This window comes from Callorhinus ursinus, unplaced genomic scaffold (genome assembly GCF_003265705.2).
Source record: "Callorhinus ursinus isolate GAN/ISIS: 27379988/994484 unplaced genomic scaffold, GSC_fseal_2.0 scaffold19, whole genome shotgun sequence".
NCBI classification, from domain to species: domain Eukaryota; kingdom Metazoa; phylum Chordata; class Mammalia; order Carnivora; family Otariidae; genus Callorhinus; species Callorhinus ursinus.
In genome coordinates this window covers 13574022-13597410 of record NW_027397081.1, presented here as the reverse complement: position 1 = coordinate 13597410, position 23389 = coordinate 13574022, and the positions used below count along the sequence as shown (strand labels likewise).

General features: G+C 52.6%; 1 protein-coding gene across 9 annotated transcripts in view; it reads left to right on the top strand.

Annotated features, from left to right (window-relative positions):
* SIK3 (SIK family kinase 3) overlaps positions 1-17354 on the top strand; it is a 241884-nt gene extending 224530 nt beyond the window's left edge. For 6 of the 9 annotated variants that reach the window (XM_025893384.2, XM_025893381.2, XM_073903784.1 and 3 more), the window contains 9 exons: positions 464-589; positions 858-943; positions 1421-1530; positions 2527-2866; positions 3497-4356; positions 14089-14252; positions 15157-15289; positions 16247-16417; positions 17133-17354. In XM_025893384.2, the coding sequence (XP_025749169.1) occupies positions 464-589; positions 858-943; positions 1421-1530; positions 2527-2866; positions 3497-4356; positions 14089-14252; positions 15157-15289; positions 16247-16404 (1977 nt within the window). In that variant the 3' untranslated portion in view covers positions 16405-16417; positions 17133-17354. The remainder of the gene's footprint in view (positions 1-463; positions 590-857; positions 944-1420; positions 1531-2526; positions 2867-3496; positions 4357-14088; positions 14253-15156; positions 15290-16246; positions 16418-17132) is intronic. The other 3 variants (XM_025893385.2, XM_073903787.1, XM_073903786.1) reach the window with 1 other exon arrangement.
* Positions 17355-23389: the final 6035 nt, after the last annotated feature.

The following is a 23389-nucleotide window of genomic DNA, read 5'->3' as shown; positions in this document are numbered from 1 at the left end:
CTAAGCAGCCTTGGCATTCCTCTCATGATTTGTGGGCGCTGGGTCTTGCTGGAGCCTGCTCGGCGTTGTTGCCACCTGGCGTAGTCTCCAGTGGGTATGGAATGGGGCCTCCCAGAGGAAGGAAGGGTACCTCCAGGCTTCTGTTAAGGGCCAGTTCCCTTTCTGCCTTCCTGATGACCAGGCTTCAGGCGACAGGTGCTCTGCACACAGATTTCACACTGGACACTTCCACTGGCCCATGGGCCACCCCTGGTATCTTCCATTCGTTCACCCAGCACGGAACGTGAACGTATTTAGGACACGAATGCCTATATACGGCTGGGTCGGTTGCTCATTAAGGACACTGCTCTTCTCTTGGGGCTCTTCCTGCCCCTGAGACCTTGGGGCAGATCTGCATCTGCTGACGTCCCTGCATAGGGTGGGCCCAGCTGCGCCCCATCTGTATTACCTGCTTTCCCTTCAGGAGTGCGAGCAGCTGCAGAAGATGTACGGGGGGCACATTGATGAGCGAGCCCTGGAGAAGACTCAGCAGCAGCATATGTTATACCAGCAGGAGCAGCACCACCACATTCTCCAGCAGCAGATTCAAGTAGGCCTTCACTCTTTGCTCGCTCCAGCTTGTTTGGAGTTTGCTCTCGGGCTGATTTGCCTGTGAATTTTGGAGGAGATCACGCAGGGCAGAATGGAGTTATGTTTATGGTTGACTTGTTTGAGTAAAGGTAATCAAACTTTTGGACGAACCACAAAAGCATAAACCTCAGTCACAGATAGTTCTTTCTGTTTCTTCCCTTCCCGAGAATAGCTCTGATTGATCCTCAAGCTGACAATTATTTTTCTCCTTTCCCCCATATGTTTAGGATTCTATCTGTCCTCCTCAGCCTTCTCCACCTCTTCAGGCTGCATGTGAAAATCAGCCAGCCCTTCTTACCCACCAGCTCCAGAGGTAATGAATCACTGGTCTCACGCCTCAGCCATTGTCTCTACAATTGCCATCCTTGGCCTGCCTCTTACGGGAGGCATTGACTGGCTTTAGCATTCATCTTGGAAGAACCTCTGTGAAAAGCAGAGAGATCAGTTTAAATGTTAGCTGCCTCCCTGAAATCCTAACTGTGTTCAGTCCCGTGCCACTTCCTTTTCTTAGCCCCACAGACAAAGTAATGTGACAGTCATACCAGCCAAGACCCAGGCCCACATGCCCCCTGCCTCTCTTTGTCTGGGAAGTCTGGCAAACTAAGGTGTGGGTAGGTCCACGGACACTGTGGTGGGGGATGTATGTATGTTTTTCTAGCCTGGAGGCTTATCAAAACTTAAAAAAGAAATCGTTTCTGCTTATGTGTAGCGTATGGCTGAGAGTAAGATCAAGGTTATACTGTCACCTCAGGAAATTCACTTATTTGTCTGGTTTTGTTGTTTTTTTAAGGTTAAGGATTCAGCCTTCCAGCCCACCCCCCAACCACCCCAACAACCATCTCTTCAGACCACCCAGTAATAGTCCTCCCCCCATGAGCAGTGCCATGATCCAGTCCCACGGTGAGTGTGGAGGTTTACACTGAAACATGATAAGCCACGTGGAGAAGATGAGTCCTAGTCTTGAGTGTTGCTCGTGTGCGATAGTGTTTAAGGGTGTAGGCTCTCGAGCCAGGCAGCCTTGGTTTGAATCTCGGTCCCACCCACACCTTAGCTGTGCAACCTCAGGTAAGTTACTTAACTTCTGCATGCCTTAGCCTCTTCAAATGTAAGATAGGGATAATAATAGTACTTAATGAATAAATATATGAAAAACACTTGGAACAGTCTCTGGCACAAGATAGTTCTCAATAAAGGGTCACTATTACAATTATTTTCAATAAAACGCCCTCCGACCCTACCAAATAAAAAAAGCTGCTACCAGAACCTCCCTTACCGTCATGCCTCTGGTTGGTTCTCCATCGTACATGTGGGGTCCTCTCTTGTGGGTGTTTAGGAGGAGGTTGAGGTGAGTATACCCAAATTGCTACGGGTCTTCAGAGACCAGTGAGTTGAGGATTTAGTATTCCCCAAACTGGTAATCTCTTAAGTAACGCCACACAATCTAGAGCCCCTGAAGAGTCTGGATTGGTCTCTAGGCCCTTCCTACTCCATGTGGGGTCCCCCGACCAACGGTATCAGCAGGAAAAGTAGAGTCTCGGGTCCCAGCCCAGACGTGCTGCATCACAGTCTGCATTTCAGCAAGATCCCTGGGCCATTCGTATGTCCATTTGAGTTTGCTAAGCTCTGCCTTAGATCAGAGCTACTCAAAGAATACTCCAGGACCACCTTTCAGAGCCACTTACTGAAAATACAAATTCTTGGGGCCCCACCTGGACCCCACCCAGAATTCTGCGGGTAGGGCCCAGAAATCTGTCTTTTAACAAGTTCTCCACACGCTGCAGTTTGTGAAGCGCTGATCTAGACGGTGTCCAGTGTGAGTGTCCTCGCCAGTTCCTCCTCCTTCCAGCTGGCAGGTGACCCGGGCATTGGGTCATCCTGGGTTTCCTCTCTCTCCAGGCGCCGCCTCGCCCTCCCAGTTTCCAGGCTTACCGTCCCGCGGTGCAGTCTTCCAGCAGCAGCCCGAGAACTGCTCCCCTCCTCCCAGCGTGGCCCTAACCTGCCTGGGCCTCCAGCAGCCGCCGCAGTCACAGCAGGTGACCATCCAAGTACAGGAGCCCGTTGACATGCTCAGCAGTATGCCGGGGACAGCTGCAGGCTCTGCCGGGCGAGGCGTCTCCATCAGCCCCAGTGCCAGCCAGATTCAGATGCAGCACCGTACCAGCCTGATGGCCACCTTCAGCTACGGGCACCGCCCCTTGTCCAAGCAGCTGAGTGCCGACAGCGCAGAGGCCCACAGGTGAGCCCGCGGGCAGGCGCCGGCCGTCTGTCCAGGTGACCCGGGAGGGAGGAAGCCCCTTAGCAGGGCGAGAGAGGAGGGGAGGAGAGTGAGTCTGGCTGGGCTGGGCTCGTCTCACCCTTTCCAAAATCAGGGGGTGGGTTTGGGATGAACTTGAAACCTGTTTATTGACCCAGGATCGAAGTGCTCATAATGAGACAGAGAAGGAAAATGACAAAGCTACCTTCCTGTTTGTCTCCAAAGAAGAAAATGGCCTATTAGAGGGATTTCTAAAAATGCCAGACCCCTTGTCTATTTTTTTAGGGTTCTTTCCCTCTGTCACTCTTATTCTAAGAGCTTGGTGCTTCTTAGTAGCTCAGAGATGCTGTAAAGTAGGCCAAGTCGCTCTCTTGAAGCTGGAGCTGGAGCTGTCCCCCACACGGTGCCCCGTGTCCCCTGGAGGTGACCAGAGAAGCGAATGCAAGGACGAGTCGGGATGCCGCGTGCATCCCCATCTCCCCCGTGCCACCGCTCTTCCCTGTCCCGGGGAGGGAGGGCTCCCTACTGAGGAAGAGGAGTAGCTGTTCCCCAGGGGAGTCTAGCACACTTGTCACGCGGATGCCTGGTACTCACTCCCTTTTGTGTCTGCAGCTCGAACGGGAATCGGTTCTCCCCTGCTAACTACGACCAGGCGCACTTACACCCCCATCTGTTTTCGGACCCGTCCCGGGGTTCCCCCAGCAGCTTCAGCCCTTCAACAGGAGTGGGGTTCCCTCCAACCCAAGCCCTGAAAGTCCCTCCACTTGACCAATTCCCCACCTTCCCTCCCAGCGCCCATCAGCAGCCAGCGCACTACGCGGCGTCGGCCCTGCAGCAGGCCCTGCTGTCCCCCACGCCGCCCGACTATACGAGACACCAGCAGGTGCCGCACATCCTCCAGGGACTGCTCTCCCCCCGGCATTCGCTCAGCGGCCACTCGGACATCCGGCTGCCCCCGGCCGAGTTCGCGCAGCTCGTGAAGAGGCAGCGGCAGCAGCAGGACTACCACGACCTGTTCCGGCACATGAACCAGGGGGACGCGGGGAGCCTGGCTCCCGGTCTCGGGGGACAGACCATGACAGAGCGCCAGGCTTTACCGTATCAGAATGCTGACTCGTATCACCACCACCACACCAGCCCCCAGCACCTCCTACAGATCAGGGCCCAGGAATGCCTGTCGCAGGCCGCGCCCCACAGCCCCGCGCACGGGTACGCCCAGCAGCCGGCCCTCCTGCGCTCGGAGAGCATGGAAGAGGAGTGCTCCTGTGAGGCGGCCAAGGACAGCTTCCCGGACAGGAAGAGCTCAAACACAGTGACCAAAGGTTGCCGTGACAGCCCCCTGCTCTTGAGTACTGGCGGACCCGGGGACCCCGAGTCTTTACTGGGAACTGTGAGCCACGCGCAGGAGTTGGGGATGCATCCCTACCGGCATCAGTCAACTGCATTCAGTAGAAATAAGGTGTCCAGCCGAGGTAAGAGCCTCTTCGGGGTAAGCATCCCGGGCCAGTCTGCCCGAACTCAGGGACGGTGTCTTTTTCCAGCCAGGGCTCTGTGTTCCTAAGAGAAAAAGAATTCCTGGGAAGACCTGCAGGACCTTATGGGGGAGAAGGATGTAGGGAGCAGGTACTGGTCCTTAAGGGGACTGCTTTCAAAATAAAAAGATAGCGATAGGAAGTTAGCGCTTACATAATCCCGTCGGTAAGGATAGTTCCCATTTCTCCTATTCGTACCGTGGTTCCTTGGAATCCAGAATTTCCTGTCATCAAAATAGCCCACTTTAACTTCTGTAGTAGAACAAAATCAGCCAGTGCTAAGGAAATACGGCTTTGTGTAAAGGGTGTTGGACCAAGAGTCAAAAACGCCCCTCAGTTCCAGACTCGCCTCTATCACGAATGCTGTAACCTTGTCACTTAAACCCCAGGTTCTTAAGTTCTCCTCTGTGAAAAATGAGCAGGAGGAATAATGATGCTTTGCAGAGTATTTGGGAAGATAAAAACGTGCATGTATGTGCCGTGTTTACACACAATGCGTGTGCACACGCACATGTGAGGATGAGAGAAGCACTTGCTACTCAGCAAGGATGATGGACATGTGAGGCGTTATTACTACTCTGCTCCTCTCGTTAACCAGCTAAATACAGAATATCCCAGCGTCATAAGGGATCCTCGGTGTTTTCCTGCATCACTTTGTGTAATGCATGAGTACATTCGTTTCCATCCTGAAGGAGATTAGGATTACCAGCAGTCATTTATACTCTGAAAATCTTCCATCGTCATCCTAGCATTCATCCGAGACAAAAGCTGCACTGACATCCATCCTGTCAACATAGGTCACAGAAAATGAGCCTATCCAGAAAATACACCATCTCGAAACCGAGCATACCTTCCATCCTCCCCGTCTTGGAGCTACCTGCATCTCCTGGCCTGTCCTTTAAGGTCAAACACACAAACTCCTGGGGAATTAGGTCCCGTGGAACAGAGCAGGACAGAAGGCCTTGCTCTGAATCAGTTTATGAAGAAGACTTGGTGCTTTCCGGTTGTGCTTAGTAATGCACGGATAAGGAGGGACATGTGCTCGCCTAAAACAGTTTAAAATCCTGGGTTTTTGAGCAGATGGGTGCCATTCAGCTTAGAGGCCTGCACCAGTCAGACATACTGTGTTCACCGGCGGCTGCTGTGTTTGTAGGTGGACATAGGATGGTGGGAGATTTCAGAATCAGGTCATATGTGGAATGGCTGACAGACCTGGCAATGTTTAGGCTTGGGAGAAAAAAAGAAACTAGGGAGAACCATCATAACCACGTGGAAGAAGGGTTTAGACTTTTTGGAGTCCGTATTATGGGCCAGGACCAAGATGAGGATAGAAGTGTCAGCAAATGTCAACTCCTGTGGAAGACCTTCATAAGAATTTTCTAGAATGAGCTGCTCCAGCAGCCTGGGAGCTTTCTGTCACTGGGAGTGTTCCAGCAGAGGCAGGATGATAGTATCAGGGATACTGAGGAAGAGCTTCCTGCGTGAATGAAAGCTTTTCACCAGATTAACATACTGTAGTTGGTGTAAAAAGGAGGAGAATGGCTAACATCTCTACAGGGCTTTCCATGTGCCAGACACCCACTGCTATCCACATACAAGTTCGTTTAATCCTCACAGCAACCCTATAAGGCAGTAACTCTTCCTGTCCCCATTTCACCAAGGAGACAAATGAGACACAGATTAAGTAATTTGCCCCCAAGGTCAACGGCTGTTAAGTGGCACCTGAACCCAGGAGTTACTCCGTTCACTGCAGGAGAGGCTGACTAAGCACGTCCCAGGTGTGCAAGGCAGTGAGGACGGAGCAAAGCCGGAGCAGTGTCCGCTCCCTGCTCCCCCCTTCCCCCGCCCCATCCTGGAATGCCATGTATGAAAACACCTTTTGAAATGTTTTTCTTCAAAAATTCTCATTTCTCCCCAGTCTTCCCTCCTGTGTGACTCCTGTGTACAGAAAGGCCGGGGGGCTTGAATTCGCCTGTGTCCCATAATTGTCAGAGGAACACCCCCCCGCCCCTTCAGCAGGCTCGCTCGTCTCCTTGGTGCCTACGGTGAGGTAGAATGTAGTCGGCTGGTACAGGTGCTTCGTGGGCACCAGAAGGGGGAGAGAGAGTTCTCAGTCAGAAGAATGGGGTAGGTTTCCAGCAGTAAGTGACATTTGAGTCGGGTCTTGGTGGATGAAGAGGAATTTGCCATTTGGATGTAGGGGAGAGGCCAGGGGAAAGCGCAGTAGGCGGGGTGCCTTGGTGATGTTCTGGGGGGAAAGCAAGCAGGTTTGATGCGTCAGAAGTGTAGTGCACACGAAGGAAGGAGTAGAAGCCAAGGACAGAGGTTTTCTTTTTTTTTTTTTTCACTTGTAAAATGCTCATTTATTAAAGTTTAAGACAATTATATGTTCTATAAGGGTATGCAGCATGTTCGTATTTTAGATGCAGACATAAAGGGAGCACAGCTCTTACATGCAAACGGGAGTTGTGTCTGATAATTAATAGAACCAGAGTCCACAGCAGCAGTAAAAATTAAATTGGCCTTAAATCCCATTTTATAGATTGTTTCTATGTGGGCAGAGGTTTTCAGAGATCCAGAGTATGATCTAGACCCAGCTGCCTTGTGCCACAGGAAGCCCTAAGGCCTTCCCTTCCGGCCAGAGCTTCACAGCTCTGTGGCTCCCTGACAGACCGCCCGCCCCTACTTCTCCTCCTGGCTGAGTTGCTCTCCGTACTTGGGTCCCCACTCTCCCTTCTCCTGTCCCGTGCACCACCATCGCCACCCTCATCCCCTCCAGACATCTCTTCTGGTCTCTGGGAGGATCAAGCAATAAGTACATCCCTAAAGCTGTTAGCTCAAGACTGCCCTGTGCCTCGTTAGCAGCTTTGCCGGTACCTTCCCCTCCAAAAGCCCTTTATTTCTTAAACCTTCTTTTCCTGACCTTTGATAACGAGCTTTTCTAGAAATTGTAGTCTTAGCTCCTGCCCTGCTTGCTAATACATTGTAGAGATGATTCTTCCTTCTTTCTACCCAGTTGACTCTAAACTTACTCTTTTTTAAAATTTATTTTTATTTAAATTCAATTAACGTGTGTTATTGGTTTCAGAGGTCGCGGTCAGTGATTCATCAGTCTTCCGTAACACCCAGTGCTCATTACATCACGTGCCCTCCTTAAGTGTCCATCACCAGTTACCCCCATGCCCCACCCCTCTCCCCTCCAGCAACCCTCAGTTTTTTGTTGTTGTTGTTTTTTGTAAAGATTTGTTTGACACAGAGAGAGAGCACAAGCAGGGGGAGCGGCAGGCAGAGGGAGAGGGAGAAACAGGCTCCCGCGGAGCAGGGAGCCCGATGCGGGGCTCGATCCCAGGACCCCGGGATCACGACCCGGGCCGAAGGCAGATGCCCAACCGACAGAGCCACCCAGGCGCCCCCAGCAACCCTCAGTTTTAAACTCTCTCTTTAACTTGGCCACAGAGGATGCCTTTTCTTGCTTGAATACTGTTCATCTTGTCTCCTTCTAACATCTGTTCCTATTCTGTGACTCTTGAAGCCACATCTACAATTGTCTTTTTTTTTTTTTAATTTTTTTATTGTTATGTTAATCCCCATATATTACATCATTAGTTTTTGATGCAGTGTTCCATGATTCATTGTTTGTTCATAACACCCAGTGCTCCATGCAGAACGTGCCCTCCTCTACAATTGTCTTTAATGAATAAAGCCACGAGTTGATTACTGTGATTTTATAACCCAGTGTAGTGAGATAATGCAATACGGAAACGACTGGCCTCGGGGAGCCCCGTGCTGCTCAAGAGTTCTAGGCACCCGCGGACGTGGACGTCTGTGTGTTTAAAATGATGTCTTCCCCTGAGGTGTCCCCATTGTCCTTACCTTAGACAACACGAGCTTCCTCCATGACCGTGGGCCCGGCACATCACGTCTCCTCTTTCCTCATCAGTGTAACGGAGGACGTTAAGCTAAATGCTCCCAAAGAGAAGGAGGATGGGATTCATGTCTGCAGTACTTCTGCTCCATGCCTGAGGCTCTCAGCTCCGTTACTCCTTTCTTTTCCACAGCCACCCTTTGTGTGTGTGTGTGTGTGTGTGTGTGTGTGTGTCTATATATATGTTACAGTCCCTTTTACAGTAGAAACTGTGGCTCCACCGTCTTTTCCCGCTTTAACCTGACATGATTCTGTTCTTTAATCACAGACCTGTACCTCTGAAACAAATAATACATTTTATGTTAAAAAAAAAAAAAAAAAGAAGAAGAAGGTAGTAGGAAGGGAAGAATGAAGGGGGGGGGAATTCGGAGGGGGAGACGAACCATGAGAGACGATGGACTCTGAAAAACAAACTGAGGGTTCTAGAGGGGAGGGGGGTGGGGGGATGGGTTAGCCTGGTGATGGGTATTAAGGAGGGCACGTTCTGCGTGGAGCACTGGGTGTTATGCACAAACAATGAATCATGGAACACTGCATCAAAAACTAACGATGTAATGTATGGTGATTAACATAATAAAATAAAAAAAAATAAAAACTTGAGCGCTCATAGTGTTACCCTACCGAAGAACCACCAGATAATTGGCTGCCACTTTTGCCAACAGGGGTTCTAATGCTAGGCCCCTCTCCTCCCCCGCCTACCCTCCGCAGGCCCGTGGGGGAGGCTCGTGCTTGTTTATCTCTTTGGACAGAAAGGAATGCCCGCTGTCCTTGAATGATCCTTCCATCTCTGTGTAGTGACATACTAGTCCCAAGACCCTTCATCTGTTATTCCCATGACGGCAAATTCAGCAGTTTACTGAAGGACTGGGTTGCACAAGATGGTCTTGTAGGAGCCGCGGGGGGTGCAGGGGCGGAAAGAGAAAGAACCTGCCCTCAGGGGGCTTACACTCTGCTGGGGGAAGGAGGACAAGCTCATAAACAGCATTAGCCTGAAGTGCTACAGAATGAGTGCTGTAAGAGGTGTAATTATTAAGGAATAGAGCTAGTGAGATCTTCCTAAAATTTCGTAAGGCTAGAGGAACAGGGGTCAGTGGTGATATAGTCCACTATAGTCTTATTTCCTCTGTGGCCACCTGCTACCAATCAGTTCGGGGCCAGGCCCTGCCGGGGCGCCAAACACACAACATGCCAGAGGCGTGTCTCGAGTGTGGCGAGCTTCCAGCACAGTCCATGCCCCATGCTGCCTGTGATCTCCCTTGTCTGCCACTCCAGAACGAGAAAGAAGGTTTATCTCCCTTCTGTGCTGTTGGGGATACTTTTTTTTTTTTTTTTTTTTTACTTTGCAAGTACAACAGCATGATGGGTTTACACAGTGAGATTACCAACTGAACTCACAAAGAAACCACATCCTCCACGCACCCCCAAGCTTCATCAGCTTCAGCAATATTTGCGGACTCAGGCCCACAGAGGGGTGAAACAATGACAGGACGGGAGGGTTCACCCCTCAGAACCTTTGAGAGGAATAGGCACACATGGCATTTTTGCTCTCCTTTTCTCTTAGAGCCCAGTAAATGAGTAAGGGCAAGTCAACATTGACAGATTCAATAGAGAGTTGTGCAAGCCGCCCCCGGAGTCCCCGGGGCAGGGGGGCAGTGTGCAAGGGGCCCTCTGGGGATGTGGGATGTGCCCCCCGCATGATCGCACGGCCGCCCCCGCACTCTCTGCGCCTGACTTTGGTCGGTACCCGAGAACGCTGCCCTTGGAGGTCCTCTCTGCCCCGTTATTTCTGTCGCCTTCGGTGAGCATGACCGTTCCTCTAGCTGCTCATGAGGCAGAAGGGACCACAGACGGGAGCCTGGATTTCCTGTCCCTCGGTCAGTAGGTTAGTCACCTGACCTGCCCCCGCCCCTGCACACCCCTTCCACGGGTCGGCAGGTCTCTGTGGAGAGTCACAAAGGACTGGGGACTCAGGACTCAGCATTCTTATTAAAAAGGACACTTGACTCGTGTTATCCCTTAGTTTATTCGAGAGCTTTCACCTGTCGTGTCTTTGGAGCCCGCCAACAACCCTCATTTTTCAGATAGGGAAATCATTGAGATTACGTGTGGGAGCCAGGCTTGTGCCCTGTCGGGGATGGAGCTGGACCCCGACGTCGAATGTTCTGATTCCCGGGCTTCCCTTCTTCCCGTCATGCCTCCTGGCCTCCCATTCTGCACCACGCACCAGTCCTGCCGGCGCTTCAGCCTGTGCATTATACGGAAACTTTGTCACCTAACTCCTGTTAATCTGTGTTTTCATCTGTTTTTTTTTTTTTTTTAAAGATTTTATTTATTTGACAGAGAGAGACACAGTGAGAGAGGGAACACAAGCAGGGGGAGTGGGAGACGGAGAAGCAGGCTTCCCGTGGAGAAGGGAGCCCGATGCGGGGCTCGATCCCAGGACCCTGGGATCATGACCCGAGCCGAAGGCAGACGCTTAACGACTGAGCCACCCAGGCGCCCCTCATCTGGTTTTTAACTTGCATTTGTCTCTCCTAAACCAGAGGAAATTCAACCAATCTCCTAAACCAATCTCTGGAAGTTAAAGTGTCTGTAACTCCTTTGTTCCTGTACATATGGGCAGATTGTCCCCACAATTCTGGAAGCGGGGTTTCCTGTTTGTGTCTGCCAGCTGGCTCAGCATGCCCTGTGCCCTCAAAACCAACACCTCCAGAATGAGTGTAATGAGTGATCCCAGTCTTGGCTGAGCTCTCACGGCGCACCAAGCGCTTTGGGACCTGCGGAGTGAGCCCTGCTTTACCGATGCACTGAGACCCAGGGAGGTCCGGCGGCTTGCCCGATGTCCCACTCCTCAGGAGTCCTGGGGAAGCCGGGATTCAAGCCCACGCCTCCCCGACCCCAAAGCTTGTGCTCCTGAGTTCTAGGCTGGGGAGTCGGGAAGGCTCGCTGCACGATTTCCCAAGCAATCGCTGGCTCCGCCGCGCTGGCCCTGGTCAGGCCTGCTGGCCCCCCACCCCCACCCCCCGGGTGAGGCCTAGGAAGAGCGCAGCCTTCCTGGCAGCAGGGCCCAGGCGAGGGTGGGTGTTTGGGTTCGGGGAAACGCCATTCTCGGGAATAAAAAGTTCAAGAAAAGAGAGGGAAAGGTGACTATAAACTCTCGAAGAGGTGGGAAGGAGCTCACTATCAAGATCTGGAACCTGTACGTTTTGGTAGCTTTGCTGTCGCCTCACGTTTGGGGAACTCTCCAAACGGGGGAGCTCTCGTGTCATCCTGGGCAGAGCAAGCAGGTGCAGCGGATGAGGTTGGCGTCCAGCAGGAAAGAACCGCAGGGAAGTGAGCGGGTGGTGTGAGCCGCCCGGAAGGAGAAGACAGGCCCTAGGAAATACCTCGAAGAAGCAAGCCGCCGCTGTTTGTGTCGCTTCCTGGCAGGGCAGACCGCAGGGCCCGGGCCGCACCGCACCCTGCCCGCGGCTTTCGGCCGTCGTGGGCCGAGCGCCAGAGCTGTGCCCGCGGAGGGGCCCCGGGCGGCCGGGCTCAGATCAGTGAGGACTGGCCCACACAGCGAGGCCCGGCGGGGGCTTTCCTTGCTCATCCCCTCTCTTCTGGCTTTGAGCTTTCAGTAGCAAAAGAACTGGCTTCTAGCTGTGTCTTTGGCCTCTTCGCTCAGAGAACTTCCAAAAGATTTCTCACTTGCCTTCCTGCACCTTTGGCAGCTGGGAAGCCTCCCTCCTCCTCTTGTTGTCCGGAATACGCTGCATCACCAGCCACATGCACGTCAGTCGGCTCCCCTCCCAGCCCGTCCTCCCTCAGCCCCCCAGCCAGGCCTGACCTCGATTGCTGTGGGAGACCTTCTGAATATGGAGACCTGAAACCCTTTACCCAACACTCATGCGGTACATTTTACTTTCATTATTCAAATAAACATTGGAATGGCATGGTTAGCGTTAGGGCCATGTCTCCTATTGACAACTTTTTAAAAAACCTGGTCTCGCCAAGGTAGAGTTCATCAGAAGATAAGCCCAGTGGTGGCCAAGGAGCTTTGACTGAAAAAAATCAAGCAAGCAAACAAAACGTATGTTCGAGTGCCAGGCTCTTAAGGACTGGAGCCAAAAGTGCTACCCAGGAGGGTCCTGTCAACTTAGGTGTGGCCCTGGTATTCTTCTTGACCACCTTGGTCGTCAGGAAGTATTCAGTCCTCTCGAACTCTCTTTGCTCCAAAATCTAGTCTGCAGGGTGCATGACTCTGACAGGATACCAGCCCATATAAAGAGAGCATTTATTAATATCCATTAAAGAGCTAAGTATTACATACCTACTGGGGGTAGGACAGTGTTCTGGAACACTGAAGGCTCACAGACAGAATTCTTGTTCTCAGAGAACTCACAGGCTAATAGGAACAGCTAAAGCAAATACACAGTTGAACTTGGTGTCAGGAATAATGTTAGAGTAATAAAGTTTTATAAAGTTTTCTGGCACTTGAAGCAAAAATCTTTTTTCTGTTTGAAAGGGAAAGTTTCATCAAGATGTTAACATTTGAGACGGACGTAGGAGGATGGGTTGATTTGGATTGGCTGGAACGGAAGGAGAAGCAAGCATTTCCAGGGAGAGAGAGCAGGGAGGCTACCTGCTTGGGATCGTGAGTGGGTGGGGAAGAGTCAAGTGCTCCCATTTGACTAGAGGCTAGCATGTGGGGGAGAAGGAGTATAAGGTGCTCACTGGAAAGTGGGCTGGGACAGCGCTGTGAAAACAAAGTTTGGGCTACTCTGTGAAAAGATGGATCTTTGTAGAGTGGCAGTCCAGGGATGGTGAGGAGGGATGGTTAGTAATCCAGGCAAGAGTTCCGAGGAAGCAGTGAGATTGGCAAGGGAGGGACTCAAGTGACCAACATTGTACCGGTAGATCCGTTAACCTTGAGGTGATGTGGAACCAGGAGGAAGGAGTCAATGGGGGACCCCATGAGCTCATGTCTGGAAGATTAGGAAAATAGGCACCAAAATAAGACTTACGTCTGAAAAAGGACCCGGGGTGGGAGGTGTTGATGAGTTTGGAGCTGGGCGTGTTTAAGTGTTAGATGTCGGTTAGCTCTCCAGGGAAAGGTATCTAGTAAATAGTTGGAATTACAGATGTGGAGCTTATTAAAAGAGCATTTCAGTAATTCTTTACCTAGAGGCAATATAGTTGAAGCCGTGAAAATAGATGATATTACCAAAGTAAGTGTGAGGAGAGAGAGAGGAGGGCAAGGTAGAAAAATAAACTGTGGAGGAGCCATGGAAGCAGCTGGGGACGGCAGTTCAAAACGTGGAAGAGGGGCCCGAGCTGGTGCACTGAGGTGGAAGCCAGGGAAGGATGGAGAAGGCGTCCGCGGACTAGAGGCCATTCTCTCGGCATAGAGGTTCCTGAAAGCTCCAAGAAGGATTCTTGTGTGCATGCAGGTTTGGGGGAAACAGCACTGTCAAATCAACAGAGGAATGAGGGAAAAAAAGGTCCAATTGCCATTGTGTGGAATTTTTCTCGGGAGGGTTTATGATCCCTCCATAAAGAGGCTCATAGCTGCCATAGGACTTGGGGTTGGCACCCGGGTCCAGGCTCCTCTAAGCACCATCATTAGGCGGCTGAGGAATTGCAGATCATGCCCATGTGGTCCTCACCATTGCTCATTGCCTCTGGCAAGACATTTCTTTGATGGGAGTTGACAATGTTGGGAGAAACTCGAGATCTGCTGACCCTCTTTTGCTCTGTCTCCTCAGAGTCTGTCATAGGGAGCTGCATGGATAGAAGTTCTCCAGGACAAGTAATGGAGCTACCTGATCACAATGGACTTGGGTACCCAGCACGCCCCTCTGTCAGTGAGCACCACAGGCCCCGGACCCTCCAGAGACACCACACGATCCAGAACAGTGATGATGCTTATGTATGTTGGCCCCTCCTGCTTCTCAGCAGTGGGATCCTGCCCGTCCCACCTTGACAACAGAACTCAGCAATGGGGGGGTCACATCTGCCCTTCCGGTTTTCTCAGCCGGGGTCCAGCACCTCTGGGAGCTAGGCAAGCATGTTTTTGAATCAGCCTCACAGACTAGTCGAATCGGCGCTCCCAACTTTAGACTGAGGAATCAAGACTAGTTGCTCTCTGTTCCTTCCGGGCTGAGTTCTTGAACTTCTCCCCAAACGGTCTAAGCTCCAGCCCAAGCAGATGAACTTCTAGGCTCTTGGTTAGTTTCCTGACAGCTCCATTGAACTTACTCAGATAAAGGGAACTAATCCCGCTCACGAAACCTTTGCTTTCCTAGGGCAGCACTGTCTAGTACAGTAGCAACTCGCCACATGTGGCCCGCCAAATTTATGTGTATTTAAAATGAAATAAGATGTAAAAAATTTAGTTCTTCAGGCACACTGGTCACACTTCAAGTGCTCGGTAGCCACTTGGGACTGGTGGCTCTGTGCTGGACGGGGCTGATGTGGAGCGCTGACCTAAGACCAAGTCCTCGGGGCGCTGGGAATAGGTCAGAAACCTGGTTTTTGGAAGGCTATGTCATTGCCAAGGGCATGTGACCACCAGCTGAGGTTTGCCGTGTCCTCCCCCACCCACTCCCACCCCATGGGGGAAGGTGAGGCAGCTTCCTGCGCTGTCGCCCGTACAGCCTCCCCGTTTGGATGGCACCGCGGAGGAAGGGAGTCTGGGTGGTCCAGCCTGGGAGGGGTGCCTGAGGCTGCCCTTTGCCTGCGCTCTCTTCGAGGGAACCGCTGTCTTTGGGGGTCACCCGAGAGTGGCACATTCTCTGGTATCCTGACTTCTCTTCCTGCTTTGTTTTCTGCAGGTGCAGCTGGATAATTTGCCGGGAATGAGTCTCGTGGCTGGGAAAGCACTCAGTTCTGCCCGGATGTCGGACGCGGTTCTCAGTCAGTCCTCGCTCATGGGGAGCCAGCAGTTTCAAGATGGGGAAAATGAGGGTAAGGGGCCTTATGCATGGGGCGCCCCTCCCCGCCTTCACTAGTGACTCTTCTCCTCTTCTGTAGAAAGGGTCCATGGGAAGATGGGAAGCCAGAGCTTCCCCAAGGGGTCTGGACCCGAAGCCCTTCCCACTCCTCTCCATCGAGAATGAGCACACAAAGTATCTTCTGGTTGAGTGCAGGGGTATCACATCTGTCTTTGTAATGCTTCGATAAGATACTGCTTTAATAACTACTTTTCTAGTTCTCATTAGAGGGCATTGTGTTGTAAGGGACTATGTCTCCCTCTCCTTGGCACCAGTAAAGGGAGGGCATCATAACAGATACAAAGCATAGGCTCTTTGGAATGGACAGGTCTGCAAGAAATCCTAACTTTGCCCTTTACAGGCTCCACGGACAAGGCACTACACCTTTCTGAGGTGAAGTGGCATGACTCCAGCCAGGCTGGTCAGTGTACCTGTTTTCTACCACTGGCCTCTGATCGTGGCCAGACGATGTGGCCAGCCAAATTGGCCTGGGAGGACCCTCCCATAAAGTGGCAGAAACCATAGAGCCTAGATTCTAGATGGTGCTGTGAGCCTTAGTTGGCTTAGTGAGTTTAAAGTGCTTAGGACATCGCCTGGGCCTGCAAGCGGTAGAATTACCAGCTCCCTTCAAGAGCTAAATCTTCCTGCAGAAGCAGTTCTGTCTGCTTCCACACTGCAGGGGTTGATAGTGCCTGAGGTGGGAGATAGTAAAGGAACAGGGCAAAGTGGAACCCTGCGAGAGTACGGGAAGAATCCTGGCCCAGCCCACAGCCACTGAACACACGGAGGGCCCGCTGTAAACTAGAATTCAGGCCTGGGAGTCCGGCTCCAGGGGGCTCCGATTTCTCTTCCTCCTCTCTCCCCCTTGCGCACCTCCCACGCCCACCCCCCAGCTCCCTGCAAGTCTCACATGTTCTCTCTGGTCTTGCAGAATGCAGGGAGAGTCTAGTTGGTCACGAGCACCCAGACCTGACTGATGGCAGCCAGCATTTAAACTCCTCTTGCTACCCATCCACGTGCATTACAGACATCCTGCTCAGCTACAAGCACCCCGAGGTCTCCTTCAGCATGGAACAGGCAGGCGTGTAACAGGAACCGGACAGTGAGTATCGCCCGCCAGGGCCGACCCAGCCCTTGGGCCCAGTGCCAGCCCCTGATCTGTCCGGGGCTGCCTTCTGTGCGGGGTGGCCAGCGAACTTGACGGCACCACTCCCCGCCACCCCTTGGTCTTCGCCTCTTCCTGGCCTGTCAGACGAAGCCGTGTAGCCGTTCCGGGGAGCGGGTAGGGCGCATATAGAATGCATGCTGGCCATAGTCCCTAGGTTTAATTACGGGGCAAAGACACATGTTGAGGGTGCCGTGGAAACATAGAAACAGGAAGTGAGCTGGGGCTTCGGAGGACAGGGGACCTCTGGCCGCGGTAATAAGGAGAAGACAGTCCTTGACCTCAGTCCCAAAGCAGGAAACTCAGCAAGAAAACGTGTCCAGCCATAGTTTCCAAGGCTGTGCTGCAAGTGGAAGGCTATCCCAGACAGGGGAACGATCAGAGGCCAGTGGTAGAAAACAGGTACACTGACCAGCCTGGCTGGAGTCATGCCTGAACACACGGGAGGTAGCATGGCTTCTGTCTTTGAAAACTCTGACGGAAGCCCGTAAATGAACATTAAGCCATCTGGCCAACCCATCTTCGGACCTCAGTGTGGCAGCCCTCTTGAAATACCTGAGGTCAAGTGAGCCGGTTGCACGTTGTGAAAGTTTTCAAGTGAACGTCCGAGCCTTTTGCTGCGCACTAATCCTCTGTGTCTGCTCCATTGCAGGTTTGTGTACAGCTCGGGGATGAAAAGGTTGACTTTAAACCAACAGTATCTAGCAGCATTGCGCCAAATTGCCATTGTGTTTCTGTCCACCCAGAATGTCGTGGCTCCTGACCTCACATTGGTTCATCAGTGTGCGGTTCTTTTGGGTTCTGAGGGGGTTTTGCCATGTATGCTTGTATGACCAAGTCACCAAGGAAATAAACAGGATATCCATGTTTGTCACCCTTTGTGAACGTGTATTTGGTATATTTGAGTTGGTGGTTTGGTTTGGTTTGGTTTTGGTTTGGTTTCTTTTTTTTTTTTTTGGTATGTGTTCTTTTGGAGGTGATTTTCTCTCTTTTCTTCTTTGTTTCTCCCTCTCTTTTTTCCTTTTTATCTCTTTCTTTCCTTTGTTGAGACAGAGGAACAAAGCAGTTAAAACTACCGAGGCTGGAGACCCAGAGCCACGCCCCTCCCCTGCCTCCACCCCCAGAGCGGCCTCCATGCCTTCGCATTGCTGATCCACAGGGGCAAATACTAACGGACAACAAGTCTGGAATCTTAGTGGTTAGGGAAAGGGAGAGAAGAAGGGGTGACGGCCCCTGGCACTTGGAGACCAGAAAGAGAGCCAAACACAAACAAAAAGAGCCCCCAAGCCCGGAAGGAAGCTGGGAAGGTCTTTACCGCTGGGATCCCATGAGAAACGTCTCTGGCGCGGCCCAAATCGCATCAGACCGTTAGCATGGAGGCCGAGGGTGGCCTGGCCTTGAGCGGTTGCCAGGCGGACCGTCTCGGTGGGAGCCTTCTCTTTGGTGTATAACTCAGCTCCCCTCTTACAACCTGGAAAGTTGGTTGCCTTTGTCATCCTGCGGGTCCTACCCACAGACTGAACACCCAGCAGTGGTGCACGATGCTCGTCACCTGTCATTCTCATTTTATATTGTGCTGCACACGGTGGTTCTTCGGACACACACATACACGCACACGCTTTTCCCTGTCAGCCTCTTTGACACAGGCAAGAAGAACAGGGGGTGGTCTTGGGCCCTGCCTCCCTCCTAACCTTCTCCTCCTCCCTGGGCATCCTCAGCCCCTATTTTAATTCTTGATCATGTAGGAATTGTTTTGGGTAAATGTTGATATTATTGTTATTATTATTGTTATTATTATTAATAAATAAAAACAAAAGGAATTTTTGTTTAAAAGAGAAACGTTTAACCAGATTCTGTTCTATTTGAATTGTGACTTGCACCTTCTGCCCCAAGTATTTGATGTAGACGTTGTACTCGTGAGCAGCTCGTACCCGTGCCAGGGACAGGTGTAGTGGCCCCCCGCCCCCACCCCCGGGGAGACGGTGCGCACGTGACAGCGAGCCGTTGGCCACTCTCTTTGTGTTTCTTCACCGTTAGAAACCAAAGTCTTCTCTGCTGGCTGGGGGCTGACGGCAGCTGGTCCATCTCCTCCTCATCTTCAAAGCAAGAAGGAGATGTTCAATATTCTGACTCTTGATCCTTTTTCCTGGGAAAGCAAAGTGAAGGGTCCCCCGTCTGCTCCTAGTCTTTCATCCTGAATTTGCACAGAAGAAAGCGGGTGTCCAGCATGGCCGTCCTGATGTTGCTGACAGGATTCCCATGCAGCTTGTCCTCACGGAATCTGGCAGCTCAGCTCCTGGACCCGAGGTCCTGCGAGTGGATTTCTCCAACGCGAGAGCCCTTCTCGGGATCTGTCCCACGTTTCCATGGTCCCCAGTCTCCCCTCCGCTTGGTAAGGCCTCCAGCTCCCACCAGAAGGAGGCGACCCGGAAGGCCCGAACAGCTACTGTGTGACTTCGCTGGGCTTGTTCCAGCTCCCAGCCCCCGCAACCCGCCCCCCCGCCCCCCGCCCCCTCGCTCCCGCGCTCAGCTTGTTCTGTTTACATGGTACTGTGCTGATGGAAGAACAGGCTGCCCTCTGCCAGCGACCCCCGGGTGAGAGCCAGTGAGCCCGTTAACCGTGCCATCTTGCGAACTACACTTGTAAAAGATCATTGCTTTGTATCGTAGTAACCGATATGCGCCGTATATGTTGAATGTATATGAATATAATTTCCTATTTCTGCTCTTTGAAAATGTCAGAAGTATTTTTTTCTTTCTCATTTATGTTGAACTAAAAACGGATTAAAAAAGAACTCCAGACCCAAATTGTGGCATTAAGACTTTTCGTCTTTTTTTCCCCCCTGGTGGGCAACTTACAAACTTACAACTTAAGACCTTGGTTGGACAGTAGGGGTTTGTGAAAATAAAAACCTGATTACGATCTTATGTTGATATACTGTTTGCCTTGTGGTTCAGAGTCTAGCTGGCAGAAGCATCCAGGTGGGTGGAGGGTGGAGGCTGAAGAGGCCTACTAAGCCTAGGGTGGAGCTTTGAGCAATCCATTATCTCACTCCACCTTGTCAAGGAGCGTTCTCTAGGAGCCTAAACTCGGCCCACACTGTGTCCCCAGTCACCCAGCTTGGACTCTGCCCCCTCAGAAGGGAGCCTTTGAGTGTGCCGAGTCAGAGGGAAAACAGACTCCTTGGGAGGGTACTTTTCAAGGAGTGGAAGGAGGTCCTAAAAGACCTGGGGCCTTGGCGAAGCGACCCCAATCAGCCCAGTGATGGGATGGAACATTTCTAGCTTTCCTCTTTTTTCGCACCGGGACTCCAGAGGGCAGGATGGAATTTCCAGCATGGCCCCAGGCCTGGCTAAGAGAGAGCTGGTTGAGGCGCTCCTGTGAAGAAAGATTACTGAAGCTGGAAATACTGGGTTTGTAGAAAGAAGAGTAGGCAGAGGGAACCTAGAAGAGCGTCGGCACCCATGGTGGACAAGAAGGTCACCGCGGGACCGTTTAGAACAGAAAGAGCCTTCCAAGAAGGGTCTCCTAGAAATCGTCTGAGTGTGTACACATTCCTGGAAGGCTTGAGTGAGCGTCTCTGGAGGCACGCAGCGACACATGCAGGTGCCTTCTGCATCTCATAACCACCTCTGCGGTGGCACTGCCCCCCGTGAAATCAGCCCGGGCACCTTCAGGCCAGAGGTGGGCTGAGCTTCGAGAGGAAGGAGGCTGCTGCCCTCCTGGAGAAAGGCCAGAGATCTGAGCTCTAGAAGGTAGAAGCCATGCCCGCAGATCCTTCCCGGCCCTTCCTTCTGACTTCGTGCTGTCCCCCACCCCACCCCGACCGCGGAGGCGAGCACTCAGAGGGCCGGCGTGCCTCCACTCGTGCTGGCCACAGATGAGCTGCCTGCACCTCGGTCTCCTGAGCCGGAGGGCAGGAGAGAGTCGCGTTTGGCAGGTTACAGGGCCCTGCCCTAGGGCCTAAGTTGGGGCTCTCTCACCAGGAGCTGCGACCCAATTGCCGAAAAGGAAACATGGGGGTGGGGGCCCCTTCCCCTGCTCCGTCTGAACCATCCCAGCCCCAGGTCTCCCGTCTCTCCGTTCAAATGTCCTGAGCGGGGTCTGTGATACAAGGCCAAAGCCTCAAGAGTTAGTTACTCTTGGGTCTCCTCCCAAGGCCCACACCTTCAGATGCCCCTTTACCGTCCTGGTGACCGCTCCTTTCCCGTGCCAGTGTCATTCATCGAGCAAATATTTGTTGAGTGTCTGTTATGTGCCAAGCCTAGCAGGGGACAGAGTCCTCCCAGGTGTAGACTGACCAGTATGACATGGGGACGGGAATTGTGAAATGAGTCGCTCCCTAATCATTCTGAGCAAAATCCACTCCTGCAGTCGGCTAGCAGCTCTCCAGCATGTGTCCGGGGACGGGGGCGGGCAGGGTCGGGGCTTGGTGACCTTCTTCAGAAACAGTCACTCTGGAGAGTCCCAAGATCAAGGAAAGAGGGTGCTGGGACTAAGGGCCCACACTGGTGGGCCTTTGCTAAGCAGCTCATGCAACCCATGGGCCCTCGAGGCCTCTCACAGGCTGGCGCCCGGGCTGATTCTGACATGTACAAAGCCTTCCTTCCCCTCCCAAATCCTAGTAATGAGGGGCTTGAGCTAGTTTGAGGCAAACATCTTCCAACGAAACGGGAGTAGACCGACACACTAGTGAACAAGTACAGCGAAAAAGACTTCTGCTTGCGAGGATGCTATCAACAGCACTCCCTAGCCCGATGCCTTGAAATCCCTGAGCTGGGAAACTGAGAAGCCCCTGATCAGCACACACGGGCTAGGGGCGCCGGGGGCCCTGCTGCTGGTGGCCTGACAGCACCAAGTGCTAATGGCTGGAAGCCACGGGCAGCTCTTGGCAGCCCTGAGCGGCTGTCTTCTCATAAACAAGACAACAGCAAAAATATCTGGCTGCCGGGCCTTCCAGGGACGATCGTGGAAATGCTTCGGCCACTGAGGAACTACACAAATGTTGGAATTAGGTTTAGCCATAATAATCATTTCAGTAATAAACCAAAGTGTACCAATGGCGGGTAGCTTGGAGTCCAACCAGTAAGCTTCTGAGATCCCCCCGTGTGCTGGCTGGGGCGAGCTCTACCCGCAGAAAGAAAGGAGCCTCTCTTGGCCCCAGGAAGGGACCAGCCTCCCCACCCCCCCCCACCTCCCCAGCTCTTTACACCACAGGCAGAAAGCTGGGCTGGCTAAGTGGCAGCCCAGGCAGACTGTTCAGGGAGACCAGCTCCCTCTCTGCAGGGCCCCATGGACCTCTGTGGCTGGGTTGGTCCAGGAGCAGACGTCCCGAATCCCAGCAGCTGCAAGTCAGGGCCGCACAGAGAAAATGTGAGTCCCTGCCACGTCTGCTTCCAGAAGCTGGGGTCTTAGCTCTGGTCTTTGAGGGCAAGTGTTTTTAGTGGGAGCAAGGGGTGAGAATGCCAGAAATTGGGGTTCAGGGACACAGAAGAGTTACCAAGCGCCAGCTGCCTTCCGGTTTTGCGACAGATGTTCAAATGCAGTGCTTAAAACAACACACATTTATTATCTCAGGACAGTTCTAGAGGCCAAAAGTCCCAAGAGGTCATACTTGGTCATACAAAGCTAAAATCCCGGTGTCAGCAGAGCCGCCTTTCTTCCGGAGGCCACAGGGGAACATCTGTGTCTACCTCGTCCTGCTTCTGGAGGCGGCCCACACCCCCCGGCTTACGGCCCCCTACACATTGCTCTGACCTGAGCTGCTGTCCGCTTGTCTCCTCTGACCACGTCTCCTGCCTCCCTCTCGTATAGTTAAGGACCCTTGTGCTGACATCGGGCCCACCTGGATAATCCAGGGAAACCACCCATCTCAAGGTCCTTATAATCACATCTGCAAAGTCACAGGTTCCAGGGCTTAGGACCTGAACATCTTTGTGGGGGAGGGGTATTAGTCTGCCTGCCGTGCACACCACCCCTGCCGTGACGCTAGGGATGGGGTGTTCCATCCTTGTCTTCATTCAGCAGATAGGGGACTGAGGAGGACAGAGGTTCTATAACTTGCCCAGGGCCACACAGCTAACGAGGGGCAGAGCTGGGATTCAAACCTAAGGCTGTCGAGCTCCAAGCCTTCTTATCTGCGGTGAAGGACAGGAGCCTGGCTGCAATGGCGGAGGCCCGGGGCCCGGCAGCTCTGGGGCCTGGCTGACAGTAGGGAGTTTCCTGGGTAGACGGTGAAGGGCATATTTCTGTTCTGGGTCTATACATCCAGAGCCCTGAGTGCAAAGTTCAGCCCTGCCTCTCACTTGCTGAGAGACCAGAGACCCAGAGCAAATTCGGTCCCCACCCTCCAGTTTCCTCATCTGTAAGATGGTAGGGAGGGGAGAGGCCGGAGTAGTTGATCTCACAGTCCTCTCGGCTTGGGCCTCCACAGCTTCTGTGACTCAGGGCCCATCAGGGAGCTGGGGCTGGAGGTGCTGGGCCTTCCAGGAGACCCCTCGCAGAGCGGCGCTGCAAACACCACTGAGCACACGGCACTTTGCACTTATTTACACGACTCTCCGGGTCCTCCAACAGCCCAGGCCATTGTTGTCTCCATTTTACTGATAGGAAACCAAGGCTCAGAGAGATGACATAACTGGCCCGAGATCCTCCTCCAGGATTTTGCAGATGGGAGGCGAAATGAAGTGAGTAACCAACCAGGTCTCCTGCGGCCTTCTTCTGCAGAGGTCCTTCCCCCCTCCCACTCCTGCACCGGGGACCCCTAAAGCCTGGTCTCCACTCTCACTGTGTGCGCCCACATGTAAACACCGACAGTGCAAAGATACATGGATTCACTTAAGTGACTGCCCTTTGTTCTGACATGATGCCCTTTCGTGATGTTAAAAAAAGATCATTTCTTTTGTGAA